Source organism: Camponotus floridanus, unplaced genomic scaffold (assembly GCF_003227725.1).
Source record: "Camponotus floridanus strain SB8 unplaced genomic scaffold, Cflo_v7.5 scaffold102, whole genome shotgun sequence".
NCBI lineage: Eukaryota > Metazoa > Arthropoda > Insecta > Hymenoptera > Formicidae > Camponotus > Camponotus floridanus.
Genome location: NW_020229218.1, coordinates 601,234 through 617,238, shown reverse-complemented (window position 1 = coordinate 617,238; position 16,005 = coordinate 601,234). Strand labels below are relative to the sequence as shown.

Genomic DNA, 16,005 nt, shown 5'->3' with positions numbered 1-16,005 from the left:
GTGGACTGCACATTAAGATAAAACATTTTAATTATCGAAAGACTGCTAAAAGAAATTAATGACGCGAAATAATTTTAAAATGAATATTTATAAAGTGTAAAGTGACTCGAATGTATTTTTATTACATTTAACGAGAAATTTGCAAATTGTATGATACGAAATTGAAAGAGCTATGTGGTATCGTCAAGAAATGAATTCCATCTTTTACGTCGAATCTGACTGCGAGTCCGCAAAATTGACCAAAGACAAGGTAAATGGCTTATTTATGCTTAAATGGTGAATGACATTAATCAACAGACTACAATTATGTTCCTCAATAATATTGCTAACAATATTGAGATAATTAATTAAGTTTATCTTCTATAGTTAATTAATTGCTCAATTAAATTTACAAACGAGTTTTTGAAAAGTTTGTGTATTTATATTAAAATAACAAAAATATAATAACGTAGAAGAGAAAAATAGCAGAAAAAAAATTATAGAAGGAAAAAAATGTGATGTGTAACTTGTGAAAAAATGGAAATTTCACCCACATATACGCTCATACACAAAAGCGTTAACAATAGTGCGTAAAAGGAAAAGTGAAACTTGTAGTAGTAATACTTAATGCCTGGCTACGTTTATGAATCCTTCGGATTTCGACAGTCAGGTGCGAGAGAGTAAAAAATTTATAAAACTATCAGTATTATGATTATTCAATTTTTAATTTGATATCTCATTTTGAATTTAACGTTGTGCTTATAAAATATAAAATTGCTCATATAATAAAAGAACAAATAACATGTTATCGTTAGTAATTGTACAATGTTGCGATTTGACAGTCTTTAATTATTAATATACTGTTATAATATATATTATTATATTGTAATATTTATTATATTTGCATCGAAAATGTCGCGAATTAATTATGCTGTCGATGCTGACTCATTAAGCACTAATCGTATTCTTTCGCGAGGACTACAATCCGACCAGATGTACATACCAGGTGAACGAAACGCACTCATATTATACGCGACGAAGGAATAATAATTTTCTCCCGTTTGCTAGGCGTTTCATTTTGCGTCCCCATAGCCGGAAGTGGTGTTATCGCGCATTACTCGTTACCAACTCCCAGTGTGGGTGGACATGTATAGCAACAGATATGTATTTGGGATACAAAATACTACACGATGAGAATAATAATCGAGAACTTAGAACTTTTAACATTTTTAACCCGAAAATCACGTGTGCTCTTTCAAATTAAAATATACAAATGTAATGTATTATAAAATTATCATGTATTGTAAGAACGTTATCTATAGAATAGATATTTTTTTACTTAAAATCATAAAAGATTTGATATTTGATTAACAATGTAATCGTTAAAATTTTTTTACATCGCAAAAGAAGATTGATACTATCAATAGGAATATGCAGGAGTTTCTTTTAAGACTCAGATTTAAGATAATTAATTTATTCGCCTGTCGTGAACTCTCTCAATTAAAACTCATCATGAGGAAATCTATAAATATCATGACCGTAGCTGAATTAATTTTTAAACTCGCGAGTTTCTTTCTCTCCCCTTCCTCAATCTCTCGTTATATTTCAAGTAGATTTAAATATACGTGTTCTCCATATTTTTAGAGAATTAAAAAATAAAATTCTGAGAATAAATTATATATGTACATTAATTATTTCTCATATAAATTATATATGTATATTAATTATTTCTCATATTTTTATTCTTTATTATATAAATTAGATTAATTTATACTTACTCGTTTATTTATTATTGATAGAAAAAAACAAAACGGAAATTATAAACGGAAATGTTATAATGCGCGCAGAAAGTTTGTCGACACACATGCGTTTCCCTGAATATCAATTGTTTTCTCCAAGACTTTACAGATAAAACGATTTGATTCTCCGAGCACGTGCCTGTCGAATAAAAAGAAAGGCATTAAATTGGCATCCACTATTATTGCTATTTCCTACTCTTTTAGTTTAACACTGCCATGTTTTTTAGTAAGGAAAATTTGTAAAAATTCATTATTTTGTTACATCATTCATTTTATCTGAAACTTGTATTTAACCTGCGGTATATTTTTATGAAATTACTTTTTATCTATTTTCATTTAATAATAATAAAAATATCATGATTTGTGATATATGAAAAAATTAATAAGGAAAATTCTGAAGATTTATATGGGAATATTAATAAGGAAAGTCCTGAAGCGAAACCTAAAGAGAGTTCCACGTGACGTAGATAGTGCGTGACACGTGCGTGAAACACGCAGCATGAATCATCACATGTATCTCATGTACAGTGTGTATCATAAAAAAAGAAAGAAAAAGCAGCAGCTCCTCCAGTTTCGTCACTTTAATTTTGCTTCTTGAATATTAATGTCTCGGGTATAGATTCGAGCCGGTTGCAAACAATAAAATACCGCGAATGCGATGCGAGTCACGCCGATCATGCGGATGCATCGGATGCATGTTCGTGAGACAAACAAAAGAGTCGCAAGATGCAATACTGTCAACAGACGTCGTTGTTCGAGAATAGGAGGCGCGTGCATAAATTACACATCGACTATCCACAATTTACGTCTTCACTTCATCTTCGCAAATATGACAGTGAATTTCAATTCTATTTTGTATACTTTAATGATTTATCTTCAATGCAAAGATATAGCATATCGATGCAATGAATAATTAAATAATTTAAACAAGTAGTCAAATTAGTAAGGAAATTGCTCGAATAGCTCATTAATAAAAATGTGTAAGTAGATGTATATATTTTAATTTTATTTTATTCAAATATAATAATTTTTCAGATACACATGCAGGCAACATTTAAATTTGTTAAAATATTTTTTATATACATTATTTAATATTGGAATCATTTTTTAATCGAAATTGAATTTTAAAATTTTTATTTGTGAGTTCTTAATGTCCAGATTATATATAATTTTAATAAGAAAATAAGGAGACAAACTTTTCGACTCTGCGGAAATCAATTTTCCAGTTTTCCTGGCGACTTTCTCATAATATTCGGCTCCCAACGTGACCGCATTCCTCAAGGAATCCGTCTCTCCGGGTATCTAAGATGTTTCCTGACGTATTTTGTTGAAACGTATTTATTGAAAAATGACAAAAAGATTTTACAAACATAATGCAATGATCGTGAAACCTAATCTTCTTAAATATCAGGGTCTTGAAAAATTTTCGAATCATAGAATAAATCGAGGATTTTCTAGGAACAGTGATGATTAAGGACCAAGATATTAGAGGAATTATGGCGGGATACGGGGTTAACGGTACCTAAAGGCCCTTGCACTCCTCGGCTCGACACGTCATAAGGAATGAACGATATTAACGTTTACGCCATACAGGACGCAAACGGTTCCTCTCGCTCGCTTCCTTCTCGTATCGTGACTCACGCGCGCGTCTGCAAATCTCCTCCGGCAGACTTTATGGTGCTGGAAAGAAGCACCGTATAATCCATAAACCCGTGCTAGTAGAATCGGTGAACACGACGTTGTTAAAGCAACGAGAGATTACAGACGGGAAAACAGTTCGCGCCTTCCGAACGCGAGCAATTATAGGCTTCAATTTTTTATAGAGATTAAAGGAGTCGTATATCTGAGACAAAATAAAAAAATAATGAAAAATGCAAAGAAAATAAAATAACAATTTTGATTAATTTCGGAAATAAACAATATCTCGAAATTTTTTCTACAGATATTTGTATTATCAAGATTATTTTGAACGTTAAAAATTCACAAATATAAATATTATTGTCATGTATAATTTTAATTTTGATAAAATAATATAATTTTCAAATATATTATTTAAAGAATCCAGAAAAAGCTTTTTTAAAGGATTCCAGGTATACCATATAGTAGAGTTGAAATATAAATACGATATGTATACATCCTATAGCCTTTTTCTTCTCCCCTATTTCTTTATTACGTTAGCTATTTTATTATTACCGCGAGTGTAACATTTTTTTCACTAATCAGAGATCGCTCAAAGAGGCTGAAAAAAAATATTGGATTAGACTACCGAGCTGTGTCAAAGCAGGGTCCATCATAAGAGGGGATAAGAAAAGGTCAAATAGGGTTGCTCGATGGAGAGGAAGAGAAAGGATATGAGAAAGAAGGGGGAAGGCCGGAGAAGGGATATACTCGCGACAACCATCAGTTCAGTGTGATTCTACTCTTCGTCAGGTGTGTTTCGTGAATCACCATAGAAATCGCGAATCGTCTCCGACGAGCAAAAGTGTCAATCAATCTCTTCAAAACCGAGTGGGAAATTCGTTCAAAGTAAACATTCCAAGTTCCATCGCGATCTAGCATTTTGTGTTGAAGATGTAATCGAGATCGACTTAATCGTATACATAATCGTGATCGCATGATCGTGTCGACGATCCTTTCGAGCGTGACGGGTTTCCATCGGCGACATTCGCATGACGGACGGCATGTCGATCTGAAGGTGAGTCGACCTTCGATCAATTTTCGCAGTTGTATGTCTTTGGCTCACAAGATTGTGATGTATTTAAAGCAAAGTTAACAAAATTATTAGGAAGATATGTACATTACATATTTATAATATATTGATAAAATAAGTGGATTGTCTTGAAACTGGTTGACACAAAAAAAGAAGTGATTCAGATACGAATCTTAAGTTTCATTGCAATCCCAAATTTCTCATAACGTAATGAACTTTATAATATAATAAATAAAATGTAATGTGTATATTTTATAAGATATATGTAAATATATATAGTAAATTTAATTACATATACAAAAATTCTTGTAATTAAAAGTGTAATATAATTAGGATAAAACAAGAAGTACTCTAATCAATTAAGAAATCATAAGAAATGGAATACTCATATAATAATCTGTATTTATCAATCTTATTTTTCTCATCTTATTTTCAATCATATCTTATTTTTATCGGAAATTAACTTAATATACGTATCTCTTGATGTCTCCAATATAAAGTGAAAAATAATAATTCAATGACATTTATTCAGTTTAGAAAACATGACATTTTAGTTTTTTCTTTTGAAAAATTTTGACTATCGAGAAAACGTCGCTTTTGTGATAAAATCAAACTATTTTTTTCTTGATCTTCTGGCACAAGCATGACTAATCTCGAAGTTCAAGGAGTCAATCGCGATCAGAACCGGTCGACGACAGGTAGTCGAGACGTGCTCGAGACGCTTCCGAGAGCTCTTTAATTAAACTCGTCGCTTTTTTCATGACCGATAAAATCTTGTGAACGAATACTAATAGCCAATGATTAATGGATAATGTTGGACGATTAATTCCCCCTCCTCTCTGTCGATCATTTCAACATTTAAAGTTGATATTTCGCTCTCGTTTCAATAAAAATCTTTAATCTTGAATAATTGCGCTCTAATATTAATTCCGCTCACGATTAATTCCACTGGTGCGAAAGAAGCGAGATCATAAATGCACTCTTGCAAGAATGAGAATATTTTCATGGAATAATCAACAATGGTTTAGCGTTAATAGAAGTTATTTTTTCCTTCGATAAATATATTGTTATGTATATAAAACACATACACTCTCTCTCTCTCTCTACAGTGCCCGCCTTTCAAGACGCGATCAAGGCTCGTGCAAGTCTTCCACTCGTGTGCTAAGGGCGACTTTAACATTTAATTAAAAATAGCCGACAGATTAAGAGGCGCCGATGTAAAGGCGACGTTAAATAAGGCCGCACGGCATTTAAAACCCACGGAATACCTATCACGGGTCGATAACCGTATTCGCGATATAACGAGCACGTAATTGCTGTCGCGTAACTAACGAAGCCGCGTTAAGTCGATCGCATCTCTTTCTCTCTTTCTCTTTTGTCGCATTCATTTCTAATTGATTCTTCGACATTCATTCGCGCCGTAATTGCGCGATTCGTTACGCAATTCCGTTTACGTTCCGCATATAGCATATATAGGTGCGATTCGATGAATCGAAACCACCATGATCATTGCAGTTTTTATCCGGTCGGTTTGCTCGTCCAGATGCGCCACGAGTGTCCTTTATAAGGGGGCACGCATTTCACACAAAAAAAGGAACATTCTTGTTTTGAAAATATATTTAGTTTTAACATGGAAATCTTGAAATGAGATTATATTGCGTTAATTAAAGAAAAATATAATTGCTTGAATAATTGCTTGAATGAAGCCATTTTATATAATTCAATCGAGAAAAATAAATTCTTATGATTTAAGATTTAATTTTCTTGAATGGAAAAGAAACAATGTTAGATGGAAAATTACATTTTTAAATCAAAGATTATAATTTTCTTAAAGTAGAATTAAATAATTATATATTCCCGAGGTGACAATTACAATATTAAAATAAAATTATAAATTGTCGCGTATATACGAAACACTGAACGCGTTAGTTTAAGTATATAAGTTTTTGATTTGACACATATTTTTTTGTGCAGTAGCGCAATTTTTGTTCAAAAAAATAGGAGACCATATATTTGCAGGGGAAAAATTGCATTTCTGAAATTTATCGAAATTTTATCGGAAAAAAAGAAAAGATTACAAGTGTAATTTAAAGTAAAATTTTTTCAATCATATACAACATCTTTTGACAATTTCATGTAAATTTTTACGCTTCAAACTCTCGATTATCTACTCTCGAGTGTAATACATTTTGATTCGCGTATGTACGTATGAATGAACGTGGATCGATTATTGTGTCATCGACTTGGTCATCCGATAGGAAATGAAATAGAGACACGCTCGTGGCGACCCGTTAGTCATTGTGCGACGTGACGTAGAGCACAGGCGTGTACGTGTTTAGCCTCGTTAAAAACAATTAAAAGCAGTTCAGAGCTTAATTGGCGCGATCGCTAAGAGACGCATTCGTTTAATCGACTTTATTAAAGAAATGCTCGCGCGTGCGCTTGGTCCTCAACGAGCGAGCGTTTCATTCTCGTGGGAGACGTGGAAATGAATAGAATGGATAAAGGGGGAAATAATAATATCCCGAGTCATACGTAGCGACTATCTAAAGAAGACTCTTTTAAATATACATTGTATAAATTTGTACAACACCGCACGAGAGAGAGAGAGAGAGAGAGAGAGAGAGAGAGAGAGAGAGAGAGAGAGAGAGAGAGAGAGAGAGATAAAAATCATATAACGAGGAGAGGTCTCTGAGAAAAAAAATGTAGGATGTTTGACAAAAGCTAAACTCTATTTAAAGAGTTTAAAGTGCAAACGAAACAAGTCGACTTAGAGAGTTTAACTTGAATACGACTTTGTATTCAAAGCGAAGCTTATAAATGATGGACTTGCTTCACTCGTGCCTCGAACCCTTCATTTATCGCGCATACTTTTCTCGAAGAATAACGACCTTGTCTTGTTCTTCTTCTTGTTCTTCTTTTTCGCCAACGCTAGACGTATTCTGACAGGCGACAGGCCGCCTGTTTGTACCCTTTCACGTGGCTTCTCATAATGGGAGCCCTTAAGCTCGCGAAGGGAGGAGGAAGATACAATAATGCCTAGACGTCGCGTTCTCCACATTTTCGAAAAATCCCACGATATGTCGGAGCATTAACGCGTCTTTCCCTCACCGGGTTTTTCGCTAATGAGAACGTGTTATGCAAATGGACGACGAAATACTGTAACTGTCGCGCAAACGGTACGCAAACGCGCGTCGTCTTTCACTTCCGCGGCTCGAGTGGCGAGGAAACGAGTTCTATCGCGTGTTGGTCGCTATATAATTTCTTCGTTAATTTGCCATTTCCTTTGTAGCTCGCGGAATACATTACAGAGCCTTGCGCTACTTTATTATCTCATCCGTTATATGTGTCGAAGGAATATTCTCGTATAAAACTAATCATCCATCTCTCTCTCCCTCTCCTTGTCGCGAAAAATTCGCAGCACCTATTGGGATGATAAAGCAGCGACTAAATTGCAAAGTCCTATCTTATCTCGAGATTGGGAGCGCGACTTTAATCTTCATTCCCCGGTTCCACGATACGACTTCTTCCGCGGATAATCCCCGTAGTATTTATAGTATTCCCGCGTTCATTTCACGGCCGGTTAATAACCAGATAAAATAGCCGATGGTACGATGGTACCGATTAACGAGTCACGAGTTCCCGGGCAACATGCCCCCATCTCTTCCCAGAAGGAGAAGAGAACTCTCGATAAATCAGGACCTCGCCGCTCTGTATCGCGCGCGAGAATAACTTATCTCGCTCACAATACTCTCTGCTCGAGTAATTCTTGGATATATTCCTTCGAACGCGAAGCAGCAAATTAAAGTCCTCCGCGGAAATATGCTATCTCCGATCGGACACTCGCGACCAGACTCCCAGTAGATTCATTCATTATTGCTCGGTATGCATCTTCAAGTCGTCGTAATTCGCAGTTAATATAATAAGAAGAAATAATTTGTCGATTAATCAATTTTATAAAATATATAAAAATTTATTTCAGATACATATATAGTTTATTAATAATTGAATTAATAAATTAATCATTTTTAATAATAAATCAATAATTTAATTTTTAAATTAATAATTATTAATAAGAAATTAATAATTTAATTAATAAATTAATAATTAATAATAATAAATTAATAATTTATTAATTTATGATTTTGAGGTACACTGAAATTTTCAATTTTTTTGTTCGAGCGATTTTTTTCAGGAAAAATTCCATCCATATTCGATAAATATATGTCTTAAACCGGATACAAAGTTCGAAAATTTCCGAACATCGCGATAGCTCGTATTAACTAGTCACGATTCTCAATCTCGTTTTGTTGTAGTGTGAAGCTCCTCGAGCGATATATCCCGATATAAAACCGATCGTTCGATCGCTCCAATTCTCGTTTGCCTCTCGTAGATTAGTACTCCTGCACGATGTGAATATCTAGGCAATGTATCGGTAAAGACCTGTCCGAGTATTAAGATGTAGCAGCATCTTTTCTCATTTTTCTCTTTTATGGGCAAAAATAATTTTTATATATTTATAATATAATATAGAATATAATATAAAAATAATATAATATATTATATAATTATAATTTTTAATTATATTTTTATAACTATATTTTTATAATTATATAACATTTTAACTACTTTGACAATTGAAACTCTCTTTAATAAGTTAAAAAATGCTTTGTGAATTCTCATCGAAATATTCTTTTTTACAAAGATCATGTCTCTCGTTTGTTAGATTAGGAAAAACGAGTATGCGAACGCTTTGCTCTCATAAATAAAATATAATCGAGTGCGCGAGTGCAACGAGCGTAGGCGAGGACTCTTTGTGCACGCGACGTATGCGCGATTTGTTGTTGTAAGAGGGTGGAAAAGCAAGCGAGGGAGCCGCGAGGAATTACCTGTCTAGCGTATTCTCGTTTCGAGGTGCGTGGGCGTGCGTAGGTATCAGCCCTGAAGAGAAACCATCAGGAAAGCACGTAGTTAAAGAACGATACAGATAAGGCTCCTGATAGTCGCCACAGTGTATTAAAACTTTATTATTTATCATTTATAATTTTCATTTATGTCATAGCGCTCTGCATTAATACTCCTTTTTTCGATATCTCTTATTTATTGTTTTATTGTTTTATAATTTCTTTATTAAATGCTAATTTATTTCAATTATAAAAATTAATTTTTATTAATTTCTCATTTATTATTTATTTTCAGCAAATTTTCTGCTCTTACGCATTTTTAACTCGTTTGTTTGTTATATCGGTCTGTAATCAGTTGCGACAGCTGTCATGTACGTTTCGCAAAATCTAAATCAACCGATATTACTCAAGTCTATCAGTCAACACACTTGCGTATTGATACGTGCGTGCAAAATAAACAATGATTCAATTTGCAGAGTCATTGCGATTTAATTCTAAATAACAATCCCTATACGACAAGTGTTATTCGAGGGATATATAGGATTACGATTGCAAGACCATATCTGTATCGCGATACTTTTCATACGCATGTTACAAATTTCCCTATATTATTATGCGCGAGTGAGCTCTGTTATTTATTCTCCTGGCAATAATATTAATTATATAATATAATACAATATTTATAATATTTACAACAATCGCAAAAATCTTTTCCGACGCGATAAAAGCTCTTTTCTATTTCTTTTTGCATCGATATTACATCACTCCTGCGCAATTGTTTAACGCTATTTTCAACTCGTACATACACAGACAAGAGGGGTGAACCATCCGCGAGGGAGGGAGTTACAATTGTTGGTACATTGTTACACGCGTAACAGGGTAGCATGCGCGCAACAGGTTTTTTGCAAAATGCGCGACGCGCGGGAAAGCTCGAAAATTCCTACGTCCCTGATGACATTAATTTATCGCCGCGCGCTATTTGCGCAACGCTTTAACGCAACAACGGTGACGGTAATGGCTTTATAATGACAACGAAATCGTTCGTTCAGCGCCGTGTATCGAGTTCAGGGCCGCTTCAGGATTCTTACCGTTGCGCATTTTTCAGCCGCATTGTGTCGTACAAAGTGGCCTCTCGCAAAAGGCGAAATTTCGTTCCGCTTACTCGTCTCGCGAAGCGCGACATTTATTTCACCACGAGTCGCGAACAAAAAGGAGATTTATATCATTTTTATCCCGAGATACACGTAAGGTGGATATTAAATTTTTTAAACATATTAGCTGCGAAATAAAAGATTTTTAAGGCTTAAAAAATTACTATCCTGCAGTCGATCAATGTGCTTAAAAAATTACTATCCTGCAGTCGATCAATGTGCTTAAAAAATATGTCATACGACAAATGTAATATCGGCTTAATAAATAACAAAAATTGAGATATTATTTTAAAGAGTTAGCCCATATCAAATTACAACATTGTTTAATAATTAAAAAATTCACATATTTTCTCTCTTTATGAAGTAAACATATTCTTGATTCATATAACATATGTATCTTTGTTTAAATATTTTATCGTGCAAATGTCATTCACTATCAACTTTTACTATTTTTAATATGTTAATTGTCAATTGAATTATAATCTTTCAATATGTTAATTGTCAATATGTTAATTGAATTATAATCTATCTTCAAGCCAACAAAAAATAATTTTAATTATTTTTTTATAAAGCTTTTTTTACAGATATAAAGAAAAATTGAATTTGTCAAAAAATCTGTCAATTTGAACATTTTAAACACATTTGTGCACAGCCCAATCAACTTATTAAATAATTTATTATACGCAAATATGTATATATATATATATATATATATATATATATATATCTTAATATTCTAACAATAAAATTACATCGATATTTTAATCGTTTAAATTTCTCTTTCGATTAATAGCTCATCGCCTCGCAGCAAATGGAGTTATGTAAAATATAACATTATATAAAATACTAGGCATTATTACGCGCATTATTATTCATATCTCTCGTAATTCATGTAAAAAGGAAAACTCATGTTTATAATAAACGTAACGAGAGAAATACGCTTCCGGTTGAGGAAAGTCGCGCCTCTCTTATCGATCACGAGTGCAACCGAGCGCGGGGGAACCGCATCGCATCGCATCGCATCGCAGTTTCTCGGTGCGAGAAGTCGCCAAGGGCGACACGCGATCACGCGAATATACGCGGTGTGCGCACCCGCGCGTGTCGGACACGCACGCGTTATGTATGTACGCGGCCCGCGATATATATACGTACGCGAGCGGACGCGGCTCTCTCGTCCGCTGCCGCTTCCATCGCTTCCATGCTCGCCTGATAGAGCCGCGATCAAGACGTTTGCGCAAATCGCGCATACGCGCTCCACGCACGCGGTCGACGCGACGTCGCGTCTATCACCTTCTCCTCCGGCAGCCTGATAATGATAACAAGTGCGGCGGTGCAGAGCCGCCGCGCGCGCGAAAACAAACATTTTTCTCCCACACTTTCGAGCTGGAACCTCTCGTAGGTCGTAGAGGGTACACAGAAAAAAATAAGTGTTAAATCAAAATATACTCAAACTAACGCGTTCAGTATTTCGTGTATACGCGACAACTTATAATCTTCTTAGAAGAATTTAATAATTTTAAATTTCAACAATATTATAGTCTTATTTTAATATTGTAATTGTCATCTCGAGAATATATAATTATTTAATTCTACTTTAAGAAAATTATAATCTTTGATTTAAAAATGTTATTTTCTATCTAATTCACATTGTTTCTTTCCCATTCCAAGAAGATTAAATCTTAAATCTTAAGAATTTATTTTTCTCGATTGAATTATATAAAATGGCTTCATTCAAGTAAGCAATTATTCAAGCAGTTATATTTTTCTTTAATTAACGCAATATAATCTCATTTCAAGATTTCCATGTTAAAACTAAATATTAATAATATATTTTTGAAACATGAATGTCCTTTTTTTCTGTATATATTCGTTGGAGATAATGTGCAAAATCTCAGATTTTTTTGTAAAAGATTTCTTGAAAAATCATGGAATTTTATTGAGGCTCGGGGAATTTTTTAAATTTTTTAGTAAGTTTGCTCTCTGTCGTAAACAGTCAACAAATCTAGTGAATTGCGCGTTAAGAATTTTTGAGTAAACATTTCCTAGCTTGGAACTGTGAAAGATACAAGTGGAAAGAAATAAATCTAGCTTTAATTACATTTAAGATATCAAAGGATCCAATAAACTTTATTGGACTCAAAATAATATAATCTGATATAAATGTAAAGATATATATATATAATTTCACAAATAAATGTGTAAAAAATGAGTTTACGATAACAGAACTTTTAGATACAGTTATTTACGGTCTAATAAATTTATGGCAATAATTTTTTTCTCTCTCTCTCTCTTTCTTTCTTTCGGGTTGCAAATTTATTTTATACATTTATACATTTTTAATTGAGATTGCCAAGAGATAGGCGCTTTTCCGCGTTGATTTTGTCTTGATGAACTGGAGAACAGGATGTAAAACATGTGACAACTAATGAAGTAAAGAGAAATCAAGCGATTTATATCGTAAACATATAAGCGACTCTGTAAATTCCGCAGCTCGTTGAACTAGATTCATATTGGATCCTGTTGAGAGTATCTGGACCGCAAAATTTTCCACGGAAACGAGTTCTAATTTTCACATTTTCCTCTCTTTATAAGAAAAGATTATTGATTATTGATATTAATGATTGTTGCGATGATTTACTTATATCGTGCAATAATGCGAAACACATCTTATTAACGCGTGAATGATTTGTATACTGCAGAAAAAAAATCGAGAATGTTAAGGATATCGAAATTTTGCTTTAATATCCAACGCGAAATGTTAAATCTTAGATTTTTGATTTGCTACAAAACGCGACAGTTGAAATAGAAATTAAACTAAATTGTTGGCTAATGTAATTCTAAAATCTTTTGTGCTTTAAAGATGGAGTCATTTATTTACACACAAATTTATTTATATTAATTAAACAGAGAATTATTCATATAATTAATATATATAATAAATAATTAATTATTTATATATATTATAATAATTAATAATAATAATATTTATTATATTTATTTATTATATTTATTACATTTATTACATTTATTAATATTTATTATATTTATTACATTTATTATAATAATTAATTACATAATTAATTATTATTTGTTATTTTAAATACAATATTATCTCAATTTAATAGACTAGAAGAGGTATGACTGAACGAGTAAAAATAAAGCTTCTCTGTACTCTATAAAATTTATAATTATCCCATTTGCATACCGATTTATACATGTATAATTTTTTCTGAGAATGCCGTCTCTACGATAGACGCAATCGAAAGAATTTCCGTATGATTTCCCCCGATGTTGGTTAGTGTGCTAATCATTCGTGCGCGCGTACCGTTAGAGCTTCTCGCGTTTTATGCCTGTCAAGATTTATGCGCCGAAACACATCTGTTCAAGTATGTTCCTGCTTCTTGCTCGACGAGCGAGATGATGAATGATAATTATGCGCGCCTACGAAATCGAGAGTGAACCGAACTCGAAAAGCGTGCGGTCAATTATTTACGATTAATGCAGATTACTATCGCGTGGAAGATCTCTCAACTTTTAGAAAACTCGACGTTTTAATTCAGTCAATGTAAAACGGTTTAATTAATGAAATTAGATTGCTTCTTAACAACAGATAAAATCGGAGAGCACGGCTAATTAACGCAAGCTTACGCTTCGCAATTAAAAACATAATTAGATGACGGTATCGAGAGTGAATTTGTTTTATTAGCCGCGATACGTGCGATGGCCATCTCGATTTAATTTATCTCACAATCAACGAGAAATCTTTTTCTCTATCGAAAACGATAACTGTTTTTTTTTCTTTTCTTTATTCTTAAGGTCTGATAAAAAGAGCGGATAATCAGATCACATATAATCAGATACCGTGAAATGTACGTCTTCTCGCTATCGTACGGCGAAAGTTTTTAACTTTTTACTTTTCAAGAAAAAAAAGAGATTCACTAAGAACAATCGTATTTGAACGATATATTACTCTCTCTGTTGCTGATGATGACGTTTGCGGGTTTTTTCACCCGCAATGAAGCGAGATTGTCCTTTCATCCAATCTTGTGTTTTCCGCGAACACTACTATAAAATTAGTTGCGAACAGTGTATGAGAGATGACTATCGACATTGGAATTTCACGGCAGGACAAAAACGACAAGTGCATCTTTGTCGCGCGGAGGATAAGAAAACGATCAGCTACATTTCTCATGCATAGAATCATCGCCTCCAGATGATTCTATTAGGATAATATTCTAAAAGAATTGAAATATCATTAATTAGCATCTTAAAATCTAGAAGACATTGCAAAAATTAATTTTACAAAATGTTGTAAATAATAAATGTTCTAAATGGAAAAAAAATTGATCTCATCTAAAGAAGTAAATAAGAAATATGATAAAAAGATCAAAGTTTATATCATTTTATCGTAGACTCTTCAGTATATATTATGCCAATCACACATTTCTATTTTGATATCATGATAATATCATGATATCATAATTCGATATATATGCTTGATAATTTATCAATCGATCCAATTGAATCATCAAAAAGATTACAATGTTAATGTCTTTCAAGTCCATGTGAAAATCTTACATTTGTACAAATTATACACGAAATAGAAGAATAGGGTATCTTATCGTTTGGAAATATAAATTTAGGTCAAGGAACGAATATTTCTTTTATCGATGATGTGAACCACTTGTGTATGTATCAATACAATAGAGAAAATTATCGATTAGAGAGATAATTATCATTAGAGAGATAAAAAACGCGAAATATTTTATATTAAATTTTTTATACAATATTTTATATAAATTTGAAAACAGTTAATTCTTTATATAATTGTCTATTAATTCTCTTCGGCCTTGCAGAAAGACATCTCCCGACCATCTTCGAGTCCTCTTGTGCAACGAGATGCATCGCGCATCACGAGGCCGCGCATGGCGCGGGAGACACTCGGCGCACGTGCCACGTGCGTTCTGTCAGATTCTGCTCTCCGGATACACGCGTGGCATTACGTCTACACCAGACGTGTCGCGCGCCCGTGACTCCGCCGTGTGTCTCTCGCCTCATGTGATGCCTCATATGATCTCTCGTGATATATGCGCATGTCCGTGGCGTGAATGAAACCCTCGTGAATGCGAATAATTTGAAGTCGACCCCGTCTCTTTCTGTCGAGAGAAAAATCTGAATTGCTTATCGATTAGATTCGCTTCTAGGGATTGTTCACGTGAAATTTTTGAAAATTTTTTTAGATAAATCAATCTTCAAAGAGCTGTAATTAAGAAAAAATAATATATTTATATATTATAAAATATATAAATATATAAATAAATAAATAAAATATAGAAATATATAAATAAAATATATAAATATATTATAAAATATATTATATTAAGTTAAATTGTTTTTCACGCCCTAGTTCTCTCCAAATTATCTTGCAGCGACGCAATCTTGCGTGATGATTAAAATCGCAA

The 16,005-nt window shown here is 33.2% G+C and overlaps 1 protein-coding gene across 3 annotated transcripts in view; it reads left to right on the top strand.

Moving 5' to 3' along the window:
- The first annotated feature begins 69 nt into the window (after positions 1–69).
- LOC105252540 (uncharacterized protein DDB_G0284459) overlaps positions 70–16,005 on the top strand; it is a 32,829-nt gene continuing 16,893 nt past the window's right edge. For 2 of the 3 annotated variants that reach the window (XM_011259959.3, XM_011259957.3), the window contains exon 1: positions 4,185–4,473. In XM_011259959.3, the coding sequence (XP_011258261.1) occupies positions 4,393–4,473 (81 nt within the window). In that variant the 5' untranslated portion in view covers positions 4,185–4,392. Of the gene's footprint in view, positions 251–4,184; positions 4,474–16,005 lie in introns of those variants that run through there. The other variant, XM_011259958.3, reaches the window with a different exon arrangement.